The following is a 20,503-nucleotide window of genomic DNA, read 5'->3' as shown; positions in this document are numbered from 1 at the left end:
TACGTATCATAGTTGCTTTTGTTTAAAAGCCCAATTTGAGTTCGAACAACAGTTACACTACGCAGAACCTCTATTTATTTTCCCTTCTTTTTGACAACTCATTTCGCCCTGATTATTTAGAGTCTGAGCCCATAACCTATTAAAGATGTCGCCACTAGTTCGGTTCGTTAGAATTATATATGTCTATATCTGTATCTGTATCTGTATCTGTATCTGAGAGCCGATTTTTATGTTCGCGCAAAACTCAAGACCTATTGAACCGATCTTTCTCAAATTTTAACACGATATTCCTGCATACTCTAGGACAGACATAAGCTATGTAGCGTATCTCAGAAACGCGTTCATGTGTACGGTTGTTTTGCAGACCACGTGACGCGTATATACGACAGTGTACTCCGCGCGTATGCGTGTATTTGGCCCGCGCGATACCACGCCCGTAACAGTATTGTGATGTCACTACCAGATGGCGAAGCTTCTCGCGCGCTTTCTCGCTAGAGAAGTGGATTACCGCGGACATATATGTTAGAATGAACGTCTGGTTACAAATTGCTGTTGCAGATTTATACATGCCCCGTGGATGTTATTGTGTGATCAAATTTGTCAAGATCATCCGCTCCTGCTCGACATATGCAGTACTAGCTTTGCTACTCGGCTTCACCCGAAATTTAAATTCTGATTTTATAAAATAAAATTGTTTCCAATTTATTTATTTAATTAATTGGAAACAATTTATCCGGCAGGTGATGCGCAACAACAATTCATCCTAATGTCAGAATATCATTATACCAAGAATGTTATCTTTTCCGAAATATTATGAAAAAATTAAGCTTTTTTTCAAAATACTTAATTTCCTTAAAAGATATTAATTCTAATAAATATGAATCAGTCGTGCTAATATCTCGGGCGAAGCCGAGACAGGGGACGCTATATGTATACTATAACTAGCAAATATACCCGTGCTTAGCTTCGAGCCTAAGAGATATTAACGACTCCATGAAAACACATTTCACCCCTTCTAACCACCCCCTTAGGGGTTGATTAGGGCAAAATTCTCAAATTAATTTTTATGAATTTGTGTGGACAACCGTTGTATTCAAAAGCCGAGTTGATATCTAATCGGGCCTAAGATATATTGAGAAGTCCGTGAAAATACAGTTTACCCCTTTTCACCCCTTTGGGGACGGAATTTCCAAAAATCCTTGCAACGTCATGAAAACAATATACCTTCCAAATTTCACGTTCCTAGATTAAACAGTTTGAGCTGGGCGTTAATAAGTCAGTCAGTCAGTCAGTCAGTCGGGACTTCCTCTTTTCTTCTGTGATCCTCAAGCATCCGCGTCCCACCACTGTGCGGGAAACCGTCGCTCAGATCTCTTGCGCCGCAGAACGGTGGACGCCATGTAATATAATCTCATTTAGTCCCATCTAATAATATCGAGATGATGTTATAACCCAAAACCTTCCCTAAGAATTGTACTATACGATAAAGAAAGCCGCATCGAAATTGATCTATTAGTTCCTGAGTTTTGAGGGAACAGAAAAAGATACGTTTTCCTTCATATATGTAGAGACAACAAAAACAACGTTAGTATTGAATAATAGTGCGAAGTTATACAAGGTTATGCACGGGAAGCATACGCGGTACAACGCTTAATGACACTAAGCACGCGGCTTGAATCGAGTGGCGCACCGATCGCGATGCAGCAGGTCGCAATACGCCGCGAGATGGCGGCACTGCAATTTGATACGGCCACTTGGGCCGGTATTCATAGTCGCTACTTATTCTTAAGCGGCCGTAGCCGTGATGGAAAACACCGGTTCTCGTTAGATCATCGAAGTTATGCATCATGGGGCGGTGTACTGGGGAAAGATGGGAGACAACCTTTCTCCCGGTACGCTGCTGCTGCTGGGACCCGAAGGAGAGAGGAGGGATAAAAAAAATGTGTGACTATAGTTCGTTGGGCAATATAAGCAAAAATAAGCTTGAAACGCCATCCTGCTTAAAACACAGGAAAACAATAAAAACAAACAAACATTCTTAAGCAAATGCTTAAGCATTCGGTATCCTTTATTAGCTACTAGGTTAGTAGAGGATGCCGCATGCTTAAGCATTTGCTTAAGAACAAGTAGCGACTATGAATACCGGCGTAGAAGCACCTACTCCAACAGAAACGACAAAAATTTATTTAAAAAAAGCAAAAAGGAACCACCAGGGTCTAAACTGCGATAGTATGTCATAAAAGCGCTTAAAAAATGGAGAGGTCTCCCCTCCACGGTTCTTTCCTAACTTGTTGAGCTAGATTCTGATGTATTCAAAAAATGTGTTTTAATACTTCTTATGATTAGAATAAATATAATGGAACTGATGCCGAAATACATTTGGCGAAGCAAAGTAAAAGGCTTACTTAATAAAACTAAGCTTTGGTTGAGAGTAATTATTAAATAAAAAGAGTAGAATGTAAAATAGTATTTTAGAAATACTATTTTAGAAATACTATTTAAGGAATGAAAAAGGAATTCAAACAGATAAATAAACGAAAAGGGTGCGGAACGATGTATTGAGTAATAAAAGTTGCGATTTAAAACTTACCCAGTGTACGGAAGACGATCGGCCGACTTCGATATTTTTTACCTGCTCGGACGGCAGTGACGAAGAGTTGGTATTGAGTGTCAGCCCTCAGGCCGCTCAACGTGACCGCTTCGCTATTCCCTGCGACCACCGCCACCACCCTGTAACTAACCGTCTTGCCATTGTGTCTCGATTTTTACCCTTGCCTTCGTGGTAAGATAATCCTTAACTTTAACTATGATTATTGGTTTTTTGTCTAGTGTAAGTAAACAAAAGCAATACTTCCTTTCTAAGTAGACCGCGGATGTCTATGCACGCCAAATATGCAAAAAGCATATGCAATACGCACGTAAAATATGCAAATATGCACTAAAAATATGTCAATATGCACGATAAATATGTGTGATTTGTGAGTGATGTGTTCAACATAGATCTGTCGCATGCTACATTATCTGAACTAATACAAGAGGATATTCACCAATTATGTTATTATATTAATTAAAAATTACCAATAACTTTTCCATGTGTGTAACACGTAATTGTTGCCGTTTATCAGTTTCTACATCACAGGATGTAACGGATGTATAATAGTTGACACATTTTCATCACTTAATACATATCCTCACGAGATTAAATATTTCGCACAAACCACGATTCTTTTTTATTATTGCATCCGTTTTCATACGAACTTGTTCATCACAACTACCAGGTACAATGCTTAATTGGTCGATATAGTTCATGAATAATTTCATCGAATTTGTGAAGGGCAGATAGTTTTCAATTTCTTTATTGCGGCTGGAAGAATTTGTAAATATGCCTTAATAAATGTTAAATTTCGAGCAACTTGTGTCTGTTGGGAAACATTCTATGCAGTTGCAATTGCAACGACATCGTTTCCATTAAAAGTTTCAACTACCTACTTGCAGAAATAAAATACAGAGTGAAAATTAATAATTTTACTATTCTTCGGTGTCAAGAGAAAAAAATGGCCGAACCTCTTTTATTTTATCAAAATCTTCCGCATAAAATATGGCCACTTTAAGCCACGTTTGGTTATAATCGGTTCTGGTGGTACACTGCCCGAAATTACCATAAAGCCACCATGTTTATTGATAAAATCTTATACTTATTCCATACTATTGATAACTTTGTGTATCATAACATTTATTTAAAAAAAAACGTATAAATAAAATTTAACAAGGAACAAAGTGCGAAATTTCTCTAAAGCCACTTGCTTTTTAAATAAATAAAATCAAAATTAACAATAGTTTTTTCCTTTATTTCTATATTAATGCATTAGCTGCCACGATCCCCATTTGGGGATTTTGGAATTTTACGTACACCATTCGGCGCCAAAAATATATTAGGTACGCCTGACAGTTTAGTTTCATTCTATATATATATATATATATATATATATATATATATATATATATATATATTTCGGGAAGTGTAGAGGCGTATTTCCTAATTTTTCCGGTACACTTCGATTGGAACATTAATCCTAAATCGTACTTTTTCATACTAAAAATAAATCGTTTTTATGAATAGAAGTTGACTATTCTTTGTTGCTTGAGTTTATAAAACTGTTTATTCTATTAATAAACAGTTGATTACGACTAATTTTGTTTCATTTTCCCTGTTATTTTTCATGTAATAAGCAATTGTTCTTAAGGGGTACGATTTAGGCAAGTTTACCCTAAATGATATTTGCGTAAAAAAATTTAATGTCTTTCCCCCCTTGATCATTTGTAGAGCAGCAAAAGAGGTCTCCAGCTCCGATCATATATTATTTGTGCAGATTGTATGAAGAATGCAAGCGAATAAAGATTTTTGTGATGAATTTATTAATATTTCTTGTGCACTAACCGCATCCCTTATTAATGTATTTTGTTTTTCAATCCGTTAATTCATTCAAAATCATCCATACGTAAATAATTTTTAAAATCACTCAGTTCGCTGGTTTTTAGTTCTTTTAATAACGCAGAATTACAAAACTTGTTTTTCTAAATTAAAAAATTTCTTTACCCATTTCTTTTTGGTCTTCAGTTATTTATTTTTATAATTAATGTAATTATTATATTGAACCAGATGCCAGGTTGCATGAAACCTGAGAGTCGATGCGTGCGTCGCGTCGAAAGATGTTTCAGTGTGTGTAGGGCGCTTTACAATCAAACTGACTGTCCTACTGTGTATGAATCAATGATATTGTTTATCTGTATCGGGCGATTGTAATGAACGAGCAATTAGTCACTACTAATGAGTTATTCTATCGGTACGAAACGTTGTAGGTACGTATTGCAATTTATCACTTGCGTCACGTACCGGCTTGACAATTCATCTATAATCGCAACCAAATTCAGTGGAATAGGTATAAAAGGAATATTTGGATGTGGCTTTTAAACAAAGCATATGCAAACTAATATTTGCACATCTATATGCAATTGTATAAATATTCGCAATCTATTTCTAATTGTAAGTATACATATAATAATACGTAGACAGTTATACAGGGTGGTTCCTATCCGACGGTACATGCAGAAGAGTGTTGATTCTGCATAAAAAAATATAAAATAGAATTTAGTCATAACTTGCTTCGTTTTCAGGGCCATTAAAAACAAGAAAATGGATTTCGAATTTCGGCCGGCTACGTGTGCACCGAAGCAGTGATGCCAGAACGGTGGATTTTGTCCCACGGCCGCTACCACCACTTCACGACCAAGCGTACCCCCTCCTAGCGTCCGTACCGCACCACACAAGCATACCCATCCCTCCATCCGTGTGCCGTACGCGCTCCCTGGCCACCGCTCTCCGGCGAGAATGCGTTTTCCCGACATCGAAGCGCTTGGCGCGCAAGCGAAAAATCAAGACTTCAAATCCCGGTGCGGATATTACTTTTTTTTTTTAATTATTCACTAATTTCTCTTTCTATATTCTCAGCAGACTAACGGCTTAAAAACTATTAATTTACTAAGCATTTTCGAAGCTTGATTTGCTGCTAAAGTGCGATCCTCTTTTGGCTTGTATCGCACCACTCCAAGCGTAAGTACCCTACCTTCTGTCAGTGTGCCGTACGCGCTGCCTGGCCGGCGCTCTCCGCCCAGAATTCATTTCATCGAGGTTTGAACCTCAATGCGAAGATTCTACTTTTTTCATTAATTATTTTCTAACTTCTCTTTCTATATTCTCAGTAGAATAAAAACTTGAAAACTGTTAATTTACAAAGAATTTTCGCAGCAGGCTAATGTACGATGTTGGTCTTCTGCCTTTTGCATACATAAACAGAAATAATTCCTTGAAATGCTACTTACAAAATAAGCGCCGTTCTAGGATGGACTCCTTAAAATTCACGTCACAATGAGCAGTTAAAAGCCAAAAGAGGATCGCACTTTAGCAGCAAATCAAGCTTCGAAAATGCTTAGTAAATTAATAGTTTTTAAGCCTTTAGTCTGCTGAGAATATAGAAAGAGAAATTAGTGAATAATTAAAAAAAAAAAAGTAATATCCGCACCGGGATTTGAAGTCTTGATTTTTCGCTTGCGCGCCAAGCGCTTCGATGTCGGGAAAACGCATTCTCGCCGGAGAGCGGTGGCCAGGGAGCGCGTACGGCACACGGATGGAGGGATGGGTATGCTTGTGTGGTGCGGTACGGACGCTAGGAGGGGGTACGCTTGGTCGTGGAGTGGTGGTAGCGGCCGTGGGACAAAACCCACCGTTCTGGCATCACTGCACCGAAGTACATACCCTCTTACTTCTGCTTGCCCTTCGAGGGTCTAAAACTGTACATATGTACAGGGTCATCATTTAATCTTGCAACCCGCGCTCGCGCGAACAGGTAAAATGGCAACAGCGCCTCATGCACGCATTCCACTGCAACCATGCACCGGCCCGGCGTTCGGAGAGCTGCTAGCGACAGCAGTGATGCCCGAGCTTCGAAAATTTTAGGATGGTCTCTTTCAAATTAACGTCGAAAAGAGCTATTCGGAATTTTCCGGCCAGGGTTGAAGAATTTGGGGTCTTTTTCGTATGACTTTTAAATTATAAAAGATATCTGAATGGAATTTGCGCTGAAAATTAGGAAAAATTATTTCCTCTTAATGATGGATAATTTAACATATTTTACGTTTACTTAATTTGTCTGTTATCAATTTTTGGTAATTATTTAGAAGTTTTCCATCCTCACTGATTTCAATGATTTTTGGATATGTTATCAAGATCAAGATTCTGAACAACTTTTTCCTATACATGTTACCACCGCACGACCTTCGTTTTCGAGATATTTGCGAAAAACTACTGTTGATTTATTCCGACGCAACGCATTCCACTTTCCAACTTGTTCCGGGTATTAGTATTGGTGGGGACTAGATTAGTGCGGGAGGCGCGTAATGCATGATAGCGAACTGATGTGAGTTTAGAGATTTGAACCAGAAACTTGCGGATGTCCGTCAACACCCCGACTCATATCGTTTCGCTACCATGCTTTACGCGCCCGCGAGCGCTCTAATCTAGCCCCCACCAATACTAATACCTGGGACAAGTTGGAAAGTGGAATGCGTTGCGTCGGAATAAGTCAAAAGAAGTTTTTCGCAAATATCTCGGAAACGAAGGTCAGCATCGTCACTTGTTTTGTCCCATGCTGGCGCATACGCTGCCACGGGCGCGTACTGTAGGTAGGTATACGGCAGAATACATTGTGTATAGGAAATTGAATCCCGGGATCGTAATCCCGGGATCCCGGCAACCCAGCTGTTTTTTGGATTCCATTTTTATATTCTTCAGTTGTTCATAAAGTAATTTATGTTTTTAAAAAGTCTCGAAATTCTTGGGATAAGTTATAACTTGATGTATTAAATCCCGGGAGTTTTAGAATCCAAAAAACAGCCGAGATCCCGGGATTACGATCCCGGGATTGAATTCACTAATTGTGTAGTAGCAGCAGTTTTTCGCGAATATCTCGGAAACGAAGGTCGAGCGGCGGTAACATGTGTAGGAAAAAGTTGTTCAGAATCGCGTCCCCGACAACATATCCAAAAATCATTGAAATCGGTGAGGATGGAAAACTTCTAAATAACTACCCAATTTTTTAACCATAATTGTTGTGAAAAGCTTTTGCAAACTTTTTATTTGATATTGTATTTAATGCTCTTTTTAAAATTCATAATGTTGATAAACAATAGGCTAGTTGTTTCTGTATCATTACTTTCATAAATTGAGAAATTAAATTTTTATTCATTTATGTGTTAGTTCTGCAGACCTAAAAATTTATTGTTCTGGTTTTCTTTTTTAGGATTTTATCCTTAATGCAGTGCATGCATAGATCTGACGTAAGGGGTAGCTAATGGGACGTGTCTGATTGTAGCGGTGTTTAATTTTTTTTCTAGAATTCTTGTGTCTGATTGATTTAACGTTTTAGCTACGCAACGCCACGCCTATACCGGCTTCCGTTAATTTCAATTTTTGGAACGATGCGCCATTATTGTGGCTTTTACACGCAGGTAGCTAAAATTTTTTTAATTGAGACGGGTACGAGACCGGGCGACATTGTTTTCAAACTTTATTACAGCAATCTGGGGTGCGAGTAGTAAACCGATCATAAAAACGGAGCGCGCGCTTCGATTACCTGGGTCGGGAAATTCCCAATAGCTCTTTGCGACGTTAATTTGAAAGAGACCATCCTAAAATTCGCAAAGCTCGGGCATCACTGCAGTCCAGCGGTCGCTAGCAGCGCCCTCCGACACGCCGGGCCGGTGCATGGTTGTAGTGGAATGCGTCCATGAGGCGCTGTTGCCATTTTACCTGTTCGCGCGAGCGCGAGTTGCAACATAAAATGCTGACCCTGTATTGGCACCCCGGGCAAGATTACTATTGCACCCCTCCAGGAGCACGAAAATCAATTAGCAGCTTTCTGCTTAACGAATCCAAACGGAAATAAATGAATGAACCCATATAGCGGCGTACAGTGGGGCTGGCGAATAAAAATGTCTTAAAAATGAAATTTATATTTTTGTGTATCCATCAATGTATACTGATAGCCAATTGACCAACTTATCTAACCATGCAAACAGATATGTCATGTTCATGTCAATTGCAAAGAAAAATTGATCTGAAGTTGACCTTTCGTATTCTAACGGGAATCGTGTCATAATTCGTACCAGGTTGTCTACTTTTTTCTGAGTTCCTGTCGATATGTATAATTTTGTACCTCATGTATTTCGAATGTGTATAGTCTCAGCTTATTTGTGACATAAATAGTTTTTGAAAACACTGCACCGTAATCCTACTGTACAACTTCAAATGAAGCTACCTAGTATTTCAAGTTTTCATTAACTCTTTTAGGTTTATAAAAGAAGCTCCGCCTTCCTTCGGGCTGTAAATAGTACTATTTGAAAGCAGATACCATCTATTAACAGCCCTGTAAAAATTGGCTGCGTTTTTTGCAACTTTGGCTGTTATTAGTACATAATCACAGGAGTGCGCTGTAAATGCGATTTCGCAGAAACTCATCACACCGACATTTCCCGTTATTTTTCTATACTATCTATTTTATATTACATTTTAATAGTTTTAGTTTGTATGGACACTAATATTAACAACATTCAATAATAAATAACAATACAAATTATAAATAAAGTACTTTTACCACAATCGTTACACAGGAAACATATTTCATAATTATTATTAATACTAATATAACATTCCTTTTTTCATTATAAATTAAAATTTTAAGACTTATAACTTATGCTTTATTTTACATAAACGCATATGACTGCTTAATGTTTATGAAATCTGCACGTACAGAAACTTTTATGTAAATAGTTGTAAATGTCATAAGATATCGATTATTTTATGAAGTGTATATTCGAGTGTTCGTTTCTGAAAGTTTTGCTCTATTAATAACAAAAATGACAAAATATTGGTTACAGCTTCAGCAATTTTTTCATTTATTATAATGCAATACAAGATATTATCATTATTTTATTACATAATTTTAGTCGTTTAATGTAATATGTTATAATTCTATTGTGTCATATTCTTTCTCATTATGTTTTATAATGTTCGAAGCTAATCAATTCGTTGTTTATGTAATATTACATACATATTAGTACATAATTATCATATATGTTTTTTGCATACCGAATGTTCACAGGGTTTATTACTATTTTATTTGTTATAGATGCTTCAATTTTATTAATGTTCTTGTCCATATAACTCTTGGCCATTAACAAGTAGTATAAAAAAAAGTATTAAAAAAAAAATTTAAACCGACTTTAATAATAATAAAAATAATAAAAATGCAGTAAAAAGTAAAAAATAATTTTTTTATATTTTTTAAGTCGGCGCCTCATCGTTTGCACTGTGTAAATCTTTCGCCGACTTAAAAAATATGAGAGTCGTAAATTAAGTAAAGGAAACAATTATTTTTTACTTTTTAGTGCATTTTTATTATTTTGAAGTTGGTTTTAATTTTTCAAAAATCTTTTTATTTTTAACTTTTTAGTTTTATATATATTGACACAACACGCTGAGGAGATATGCGCGTACGTACATAATAATAATTAGGTGACAATAGTCTTTATTATTAATCAGAAGTGGCAAAATATTGGATCAATATTGATGGAGTCTAGGATGGGACCACCGGGGCATCACCCTCTTTCGAATAAAAAAAAAGATCATCAAAATCGGTCCATATGCTGAGGAGTTCTGCGACAAACATAAAAAAAAAATACACACGGATCGAATCTATAACCTCCTCCTTTTTGAAGTCGGTTAAAAACATTGAGAAACATCGAAGTCACGAGATTTTTGTCCGCGAATCCTATGTTACTGATGAATTTATGAGTGGTCACGGTACGCTGGGTTTAAGAGTGGGTGTTACGCTTATCCCACTTAATCTACATCCAGCTTACTGCAGATTCTGTATTTTATAAGGTCCAATTAAATAAACAAATTCCGGACGTGACACTACATATTATAAAATGCTTATTGTTAATGACACATTCTTGGAAATGCAGCGTAGTTTACTAATCTACCCTTTTTATCATAAAGACTGGTATCTCTATGAATATAAATCTATAAATATTTCAAAAATTCCCTCCGTTAATCAGAGGATACATTAACATAATAATGAAATCATTTTTGTTCTCGAGATACCTATGGGCGGAAGCAGTAAATATGGCAGTGGATGTTCTCAATAGAACGATACCCGAACAAGGTCGAGCTGTTACCCCCTTTCAACTGTGGACAGAGAAGCAGCCGAATTTCCCCCACGTAAGAATTTTCGGCTGTGAAGGGTATACTCACATACCTCGTCGGTTTAGGAATAAACTCGACACAAAAGCCAAGAAGCTGATACTGGTATGCGACCAAGGAGAGTCAGCAAACCAGCGTATCTTCGACCCAGTCAGGAGGAAGGTGTCCGTATCCAGAGACGTAACCTTCAACGATAGAAGGGGTTTCCGGATTTAATCAGCTGCAGCCGCAGCTGAGCTGAATGTACCACACGATGAGAAAGCCGAGAAGGAAGAGAACGAGCAGAACTCATTAGAAATCCAGAATGAGGAAAACGTCGATGAAGACCGACGCAAGATGCAATTGAGGGACTGAGCTAGAGACCTGACACACATGAGTAGAAGGGAGTCATAGAGAGGGAACTTGTGGCTTGCTAAAGAAATTGCACATGGTCAATTGTGGCAGCATCCAATCATCAGCAGCTGATAGACTCGAAGTGGGTTTTCCGAGTGCAAAGAGATCCAACCAGAAACATTCATCGATGCAAGGCACGTATGTAGGTAAGCAAATAGAGCGAAGTAGAAAAGAGAGACAAATTTTTATCCATCAGAAGCAATGAAGCCTATTTCGATTCCCGCGATTCTGTGAGGATATGTATATACACCTGTCTACTCGCTGAAATCCATATTTTCTATATATATATATATATATATATATAACGCAATTGACTACAGTGGATATAATGGAAACAATGGATTTTAGCGAGTAGACAGGTCTGCTGTCATTCAACGATACCCTACAATTTTGGATGAAGTGTCACAGAATTGTGTGGCCATGTCTAAAAGACTTGTCCCGCGTGCACCGCTGTACGTGGGTTGCTTGCTTTGGGCATATCTTTAAAAGCTTATAACTAACAAACGAAGCCTCAACCGCAATATCGTTATTCTTAATTTTCGTCTTACTCTGATGTTTAGAATCGCCCCTTTAATTTATTCCCACGTGTAGCCGAACACCCTGTATATTAGAATGGATTTTGTAATAAAAATCAAACTTTCAACTAACCCATAAGTATATTCAACTAATTTTTATAATTGCATTTTATTTCGAAACAGAACTTAGTATAAAAAGTAAGTTCTATCACTTACAACGAGCGGTCACGGGAGTGAAATTACCAATTTTTAATAAAACTCTTCTTATGAACCTAGGATAAAAGTGAGCAAACACATCTCCGAGTTGTTTAAAAAAGATATATTGAATATTAAGGTTTTGATGCACTGGAGACATGTCTTAACCATTCGAAGTGGCAGAAGTTAGACTGTAATGTATGTTTGGGGAGAGGGAGGCGTACTATACTCACAGCAAATTCAATTGCGCGGTCAGGGCCAATGATCGTTAGTTTAGTGCATACTGTCACGGGTGGGGATCTAGCGCGGCTTTGTCCCCCACTATGTCACATTTTATTTGTGTGGAAGGCGGGTAGGTATCTACCGCAGCATCATTATGTCTACGTAATATAGCCGCCGTTCATGTACGTACAATAAGCGTGCTCGATTGTAGCCACATACATTTGATTATTTAGTGGACCACTTTACATGGTTGGACTTTCTTTTCGCGAACATGTCTACAATACATATTTCGTGAACATGGTTTAGAGCATTGCCACAACATTGGTTCCCGCCTAGAACACTTCTATTCCGTGAGGAAACATTATTTTTGTTTTTATTATGTATACCTCCCTATTGTTAACACAAAACAACGGATGGTAGGTTTTGAAATAAATACGTATTTCTTTATTCTACAAGTTTTCACTGAGCGTGTGCGTGATACACTTTTATGAAGACTGCTACGAATGAAATGCAAGAAAAAATACTACTCAGTTCAGTATTCAGTTTTCCTATCCCTCCGATTAACATTCGTTTCCATTCTTTTCAATATTACCCTAATCACCTAAATAGTTTATTTATTTGTTTCTTTCGTGATAATTCCGATAATTTATTTACTTTGAAAATGTGAAGTTTATCATTTGCGATTCATCATTTTCATTTTTATTTCAAACAAGGTTGTCGAAAGAAATTATATACGGTGCTCCTATGGAAATTTGATGAGTGACAATAGCGATAAACATAAAATTATTATAATTTTTCTTGAATTTAATTGCAATAAAACTTATTTTACGTTTATTCTTGACATTATGTACGTTACACCATCTCAAACGGCAAGTCTGCTTAAGCGGCCTGTAGACAATATATTGCACAATATTTATGTTGGGTGCCCCACACGGTCAGTATACTGTCAATATTGAATATTGTACAATATTATTGACCGTCTAGGCCAGGGTTCACTAACTGGTGGCTCGCGAACCACCGGGGGCACCTGCGCCTTGCTGCCACGCTGAACGGCCCCCTCCATACCTCCCAGACTCTGACGATCGCAGTCAAAAAGAGAAGGAAAGAAGGAGGAATCGACGGCGATCGTCAGAGTTTGGTCGGTATGGAGGGGGGCCGTTCAGCGTGGCAGCAAGGCGGAGGTGCCCTCGGTGGCTCGTGAGCCACCAGTTAGTCACCTCTGGTCTAGGCCCTAGACTCTAGGGGCCGCTTACGGTCAATATCGCGCAGTCAGCGGACTACCTTTTTTCTTTCTCTGTCTCATTGCTACACGTACTGGTACTTCTTCATAGTAATTTCGTTTCCTACCCTATTGCCAGGGAAACATTCTTCAATTTATGATAAGAACATCTTCTTTTGGTCATCGCGCGGACCACGAGATAATAGAGTTTTCCCTATCCGTTGCATGCCCGCCGCTTCATTGGATTCGAGCACCCCCTTCCGTGCGGCGCGTAGAACACGCTATGGATGTTCGCGTCCTCAGACCGCCTATCGGGGCATCGCTGACTTAATGTAAAGTACTGCAGCTTCGCTTGCACAGGCTCGCTCATTTTTTCTAGAGCGACTTTACCAATAAAAAATACATTTTTTCCAATTATCTTATTAAATTTATTAACAGTAACAGTTACGAAGCAGGACCGGGAAATATCAGTGGACACGCACACATATACCTATTTCTGCAACACTGATATAGATCATCGATCGGGGCATAACGAGATCTTTCGATTTTTCGGTATAACAAATATTCAAACACAAAGAACAAAAGGAACTTCGAACACTAAACTAAACTTTATTAAACTTTATTAAACATTATTATATTGAACAAAACAGTAATTGATATGGATACAAGTGAAATTCTCAAGATTGAGATAACTCGTCTGTACACTTTTGTTATCGGCTGTAGAATGATCGTTTAACAAAACTAATCTTTTAGGAGAAGGTTTAAAAGTGAAGTTACAATATTCAAACATGCGTTTCCAGGTAAGTATTGATTCATTTATAGTCGTTAAGTATGTTTACTAATGGATCTCTAACTATTTTCAAATCCTTTGGGGCTTATTCTAACTTCACCTTTACTTCTATTTCCTATTACATTTGTGTAGTCTTGTTCAAACTTCGCGCCCCTAGAGTTTACGCTACACGACGTTAGGTTAGTACATTATAAACCCCATAATGTAACTAGGCGGCCATATTTTAACATGGCGGAAAGTGGGAAGGCGCAGTAGAAGACGAGAATGAGCTACTGATCGAGCACACTTATAGCGAATTCGGTAACTCGCACTGACTCTGCACTGGTGCCAGAAAATGACTTGGATTGGTTGTTTCTGATAGAAACGAAGATAGTGTTCCGTCTTACGGGAACAAAGGGGGGCTCAGAGCGAGGCAGAAATTCAGCGACCCTTTATTACTAGGCAATTGCTTACCGTCGAAGTCTTGGGGAGCATTTGCCTGCCAGATGTTTAATAGGTGGCAATTCGGCATCGTGCTATTTTTTTGGACACTTCGACCGTCCTCGCTCTGGGAAAATCCGTTGATTGCTCTGTCAGCGGGTGGTGTACGGTAACTTCAAAACGGTACATACCGTCGACCACCTCTGACTCGCGGGACAATACGATCATAAACCGCGACCCCGGCGAGACGCTCCGGCCGATCAACCTAGCGAGGTTTGTTAGCCAGATGTCCGGTTTTCCCTCCGCTACGTCACGAAGAAGGAGAGGATTCCTCCTCCATCACCGAAATCGTAGAGGGAAGGTTCCTCCTCTTCAAGCAAAGCTAAGCCAATCAGGCATTTTGGCGCCTCCCAAAAATCAGATGTCTTGTCCACCTTTGACATCGAAAAGGTGGACAAGACCAGAAGTCAATGAGCTCGCGAATAGTACGGTTCGGTGTGTTTTGATGAGGTCAGCATTCGGACCATCAGCACAAGCAGAGCTAAACTTCTCAGATCATCGTTCAGATCAGAATCGACACGTAATAATTTAAACAGTCACCCAATATTAATTTGGCGGGTGATACATCGTCCGGCTTATACGCGTACCAACCGGTGAATCGAGCCTTACAACCTCGAAAGCAAAATTCTATAATTTTCACGCGTGTGCCGTGCGAACAGATAGCTCTATAAGAATCAAGTCATTTTTTGGCACCAATGCAGAGTCAGTGCGAGTTGCCGAATTCGCTGTTAATGTCCTTACATCATGGGTACACTCAGCTCAAGCGATTGTGGTCGACCGAGATTCGATTGTGGGAGAGCTTACCACGGTTGGCTTTTTTCATCGCTAACATTCTACAGTATTTCATGAACATGGTGAGAGCACTGCCAAGCCACAGGTTCCCGTCTAGAACTCTTCTAATTCATGTTGAAATACTACTGTGGCGCCATCTGCCTATGATTGTCAGAATTATATAAATCTGCGCCATCTGCTCTGTTCGCGATGCTGTAGCGTAAATGATACCAAGAATAAATGTCAAATGACTTTTATTGCAATGAACTTCACGAAAAATCATAATAATTTTGACACTATAAGCGATAAACTTGTAATGCCCAAAGTAAATAAATCAACAGATTTATAATGGAAGCACAAATAAATAAAGCGGGATGGCGGGGAAATAAGGAAAAGAATGCAAACGAATGTTATGTATTTCATAGAGATGGCAAGAGTTAGGAAACCAGAATACAGAGACGAATAAAGTCTTGCGGTATTTTATTCGTAGCAGTCTTCGTAAATTAAACTCTAAGACGTTCATTATTAGTGGAAATGTGTAGAGCAAAGAAATACGCATTTATTTCAAAATCTACTATCCGTTATTTTATGTTAACAACGAGAAAATAAACATAACCGAAGCAATGCAAATTAAATTTTGTGACAGAACTGCGCGAGCGTGTCTCATAGGCAGATGGCGCCACAGAGGTGTTTCAGCACGAAATAGAAGTGTTCTAGACGGGAACCTGTGGCTTGGCAGTGCTCTCACCATGTTCATGAAATACTATAGAAAAGTGGTAAACTGTCCCACAATCGAATCTCGATCGGCCACAATCGTTTGAGCTGTGTGTACCCTTAATGGAGAATTCCCCTGTTTTTTTTTTCATGCACGTACATCACCGTTTTTCAATTTCAGTTGTCAGGGATTTCCCCTGTAAATGTAGAAACGGTGCAGCATTGTTGTTTTTTTTTTATCAATACTAATGTTTAAAACAGATTGCACAGGCAGCGACAGCCCGACAGTATCATTAGCTGTCGCGTGCTCATGCCACTTTCTTTATCTAATAGCGCCGCCGCTATCGTCCGCGCAATCCACTTGAAGCCTAGGTGATTCAGTACATAGACGATTTGTGTGAAACGAATTCAGACGTATTAAGATTAGTGTTTAATAAAGTGCCCTTTACTCGCTAAACCCTCATATAACGCGGTCCCCTCATAACGCGGTTTCCATATAACGCGGTACGAACTAATCTGGATTGTACTAATTCTGAATATCTAATAACGCGGTTTCCACATAACCTGGTACGAATTAATATATAGAAAGAAGTATATGTATAGCAGTACTATAATTATTACTATTTACAGCAATAATTATCGTGTTATTGCTTGGGTTGATATATAAACTAATAATAATAGACAATAAATACCTACAAATTGTAGTGCTAAGTAGAAGTGAAGAGTATATTTCGGGTGGAAAACACATTTTTCTCAGTCTTTTCGACGATGCACGCCTGCATTCGTATGCGCAAGGGATGGCAGTGAATTCTCGTCATAGCGCGCAGTAAAGCTTCACCGCGAACGCCTGGTCGTAAACATCGACCCATTCATGTGCTCCAAAGGGGTCAAAACTCGTAAAAATGATCCGTGCGCGGCGTGCAGTTGCACCAGTGGGAACTTAGCTTTAGGCTGCGCAACTCCTCACCCTTCTCCTCGTCTCTAAACCTTAATTGTTAATTATTGGTTCTTTGGTTTCATCGACGACACTGCATTGAACCCCCATATCTCATCCTAGCTTGAGATATCTCGCTGTGTATATTTTCCACATATTTGCATTGTTACATTCACTTATATTTCTCGCACTTTGTATTTTCCCACCCTCGGTTTTCTATTTTCGGTGTCCCTCACATTCCTGCCATCCATCAATCATATTAATTGCTCACCCGGTCCTGGTAATTAAACTGAAACTATACTCCCTGTCATTTAAGAAGGAACCCGTTTCGCGCATGTAGAATGAGCTCATTGGCTTCGAAAAAACGTTGGTGGGGGTACAGCCAATAGTGACTGCTCCCGGCACCAATGAGCGTCAACCTGCGCAGAACCGCTCTAAATTCGTCGGTCGGCAGGTTCCTTCTTAAATGAAAGGGAGTATACGTGTATAACTGCGATAATATAGGGCGAGTCGAAATTTGTGTCATAAAATTTACAGGCCTTTTCCACAGCTGGAAAATATCGGAAAGCGAGTAGCAAACATGGGCCCAAAAATCATTTGTTTTTTAAGGACAGCCACTTTAAGTTATAGCAAGAATTATAAGGATTTGAAATTTATTATACCTAGATTGGCAGTAATAGAATGAACGTTGTCACTAACTTTTCTTAAACTTCTTATTCAAATATTTAAAAATTATATAATATAATTTTATGTAATATAATATATTAATTAATATTCAAAATGTATGCAAAATAGCTTACGATGCGAAGCCATAAATCATGGGAAATCAGCTCGTGTGCTATCAATGGAGGTCGATAGGAACATTTGCTACAAAGAAAAGCTTCAAATAAAAATAACTATATCTCACTAAATTCGAAGTTCGTTTCCTCGAAGTGAGTTATAACAAAATTTTACTGTATATTTGTTACTCATTTTTTTCATCTAGAATCACCATTGTTATGAGCTGTCTATTTGTATTGACAGTGAGTTGTTCGGTGACAAACTACATATTTAAATTTGCTCGTGACTCCAAGGCCTTATCAAGGGGTGGTCGAGTCATCCTGTACAGTGTATCCCATCAGGAAAAATAGATACTTACATATATTAGGACCCCGAAACGGGAATCGGAGTCACGCAGCAGAGTATCCGGAGATTCCCTTCTTCTACTGATACTAACAGTGTATTCTATTTTAAGTTTCCATTTGTTATAATAAAGTGTATTAAGTGAACCTGAGGGTCTTCATTCCACTTCATAACATCACCCTTTCGCTTGTACCACCGGATTAGAAACACCCTGTACACTACGTGACTTAAAAGTGGAATCCAATTAGTGGGAAATATTTAAAAAAATATTCTGAAAAAATGTTGTTTTTAAATATAGATGTGCAAATTTAGTACGCAACATTGTATCTTTTTATGATCGATGCAGTCAGGCACGTGTTATTTAAACATTCAAGTCAACACGTTAATAAACATTCAATGTTTAAATAACTCGTGCCTGACTGCATTGATCATAAAGAGATACAATGTTGCGTACTAAATTCGCACATCTATATTTGTAAACAACATTTTAATAAAAATATTGAAAAATATTCAAACATTTATGTGTATATGTATATATTTTGGAATCAAATATGGAAAACATAGAGGGTGGTTTATAAATGCATGCTAATACCTCAGTGAGTGAATCTACATACTAAAATACCTAAAAAAATGTTACATGAACATTGGTCGAACGTACTATAGCTTTTAAGTTCTACAGGCAATCTGTATCCAGCATTGGAAGTGTACATCTGTGCTTCAACACTCTACATATACATAGCTTGTCATGACTTTATACTGATTTGAGTCTTGCACTCTTTGGAACGCGCCAGATGCACCTAATTTTTATATCCATTCCGTATTTTTTCTAGCGTTTCACTATCAGCATTCATTTCCATAGCTCACACACTGGATTTGAATTTATAACGGGCTTCTCACACTTTTGCAGCTGAAAACTGGTATTTCAAATATATTTACACATTTCTCGCCGTTTTCAGTCTTTTTGAATCCGTGTTTTTTCTGCCAGCTGAATTTATTTGAAACACACGACTTAAATGGATTTAAATACTTCTCAAAATAAAAACATAGCGCATTTAGATCGTATATTAGAGTTCCGATAAGACAATAACCATTACCACTTCAATATAATTGAAAGTCTAAGAGAACGAGAATAATTTTTCTAATTGTAAGAGCTGTCACTCACGGGCAACTTATTGGCTGCGCGGCTATTTGGTTGTGCAGAAAAAAACCCTGGCAAGTGTTTATTTCACAAAATAGCCTGTTAAAAACTGAGCAGCTGCGAATGAAGACGGAACTAAATTTCGTTGAAAAAATTGCAGTATATTATATGCCATATTATGTATTACATTTTTGAAAAGGCAACAGAAAAATGTTTATTCATCCATTTACAAGTCAAAAATTGCTAACAGCCCAATCTCACACTGTACATATAATGGCCGGCGTATGTAACTCATAAAAATGTTTTGGGTATTTCAGAACAAGCAAGAGGTCACGTGATGAATTATTGTATATGGTACCAAAAACACATCTCCATTCACAACTTCTCTTTAAAATCTTTGTTGCAACAATGAATTTTTCCGTCCGAAAATACGTTGAATTTAAATGCATGATGCTCCGTGATCACATTGTGCATCACCGTAAGTTTGGTCTAGTTAGCGGTTGTTTAACTGCTTATGCGCACATTCCCATGTGTATACGAATGTTAAACTGCGCCATTACTAAAATGTGTTCTGAAATCTGACACGTAGAAAAGTATAATACCACCGATTCTAAGAAAAAAGTTTGTATGTACATGTACATGCCTTCTTTCAAACGGTTTCCGATATTTGGCGGCCAGTATTTTGAATCTGACGTGCAACATATCCCCCGCCTCGTAAATTGCTTGTGTTATTTACTTACAAGTAAATATGGAACTTCGGTAACGCGAGAACCCCGATTTTTTGTTAAACTTTAATAGTGTGTAGGGAATTTCAGTTAGGAGTATCCGGAATTTTATTGCCCTACTACTTTTTAGTTATTCAGGTCGAAAACACCCGTTAAAGGCAGTGGCGGATTCAGAGGCCCCACAAGAGTGATAATTTTAAATAAAACATAAAAACATTATGTCACATTCTGAAATAGTTGTTAGGTATATAAGTACTTAATGTGTTGTCAATGTATATTTGCCGAGCTGTTCAAGATTGTGAAAGAAATTTGACGGACAAGGGCGCGGCCGTGGAGAGACGGGAGACTTTGTTAAGAGGCCCGCCTGTTTGGTGACAACAGATAAAGGTCATCTGGGACTGTCCAAAACCTGGGACAAAGAATATCCAAGCCGATCTTCCCGTTAGATCCACCCGGTACATCGTTC

The 20,503-nt window shown here is 38.2% G+C and overlaps 1 protein-coding gene and 1 long non-coding RNA gene across 4 annotated transcripts in view; one reads left to right on the top strand and one right to left on the bottom strand.

Moving 5' to 3' along the window:
- Window positions 1-20,503, bottom strand: part of LOC143372222 (uncharacterized) — a 310,267-nt gene that overhangs the window by 109,538 nt on the left and 180,226 nt on the right. For 2 of the 3 annotated variants that reach the window (XM_076818265.1, XM_076818263.1), the window contains exon 5: window positions 2,591-2,736. In XM_076818265.1, coding sequence (XP_076674380.1) covers window positions 2,591-2,736 — 146 coding nt within the window. The remainder of the gene's footprint in view (window positions 1-2,590; window positions 2,737-20,503) is intronic. The other variant, XM_076818264.1, reaches the window with a different exon arrangement.
- LOC143372284 (uncharacterized) overlaps window positions 1-20,503 on the top strand; it is a 139,507-nt gene that overhangs the window by 55,874 nt on the left and 63,130 nt on the right. The window lies entirely within an intron of this gene.

This window comes from Andrena cerasifolii, chromosome 8, assembly GCF_050908995.1.
Source record: "Andrena cerasifolii isolate SP2316 chromosome 8, iyAndCera1_principal, whole genome shotgun sequence".
Taxonomy (NCBI): Eukaryota; Metazoa; Arthropoda; class Insecta; order Hymenoptera; family Andrenidae; genus Andrena; species Andrena cerasifolii.
The sequence above is the reverse complement of the archived record's forward strand: the minus strand, read 5'-3'. Positions and strand labels throughout refer to the sequence as shown.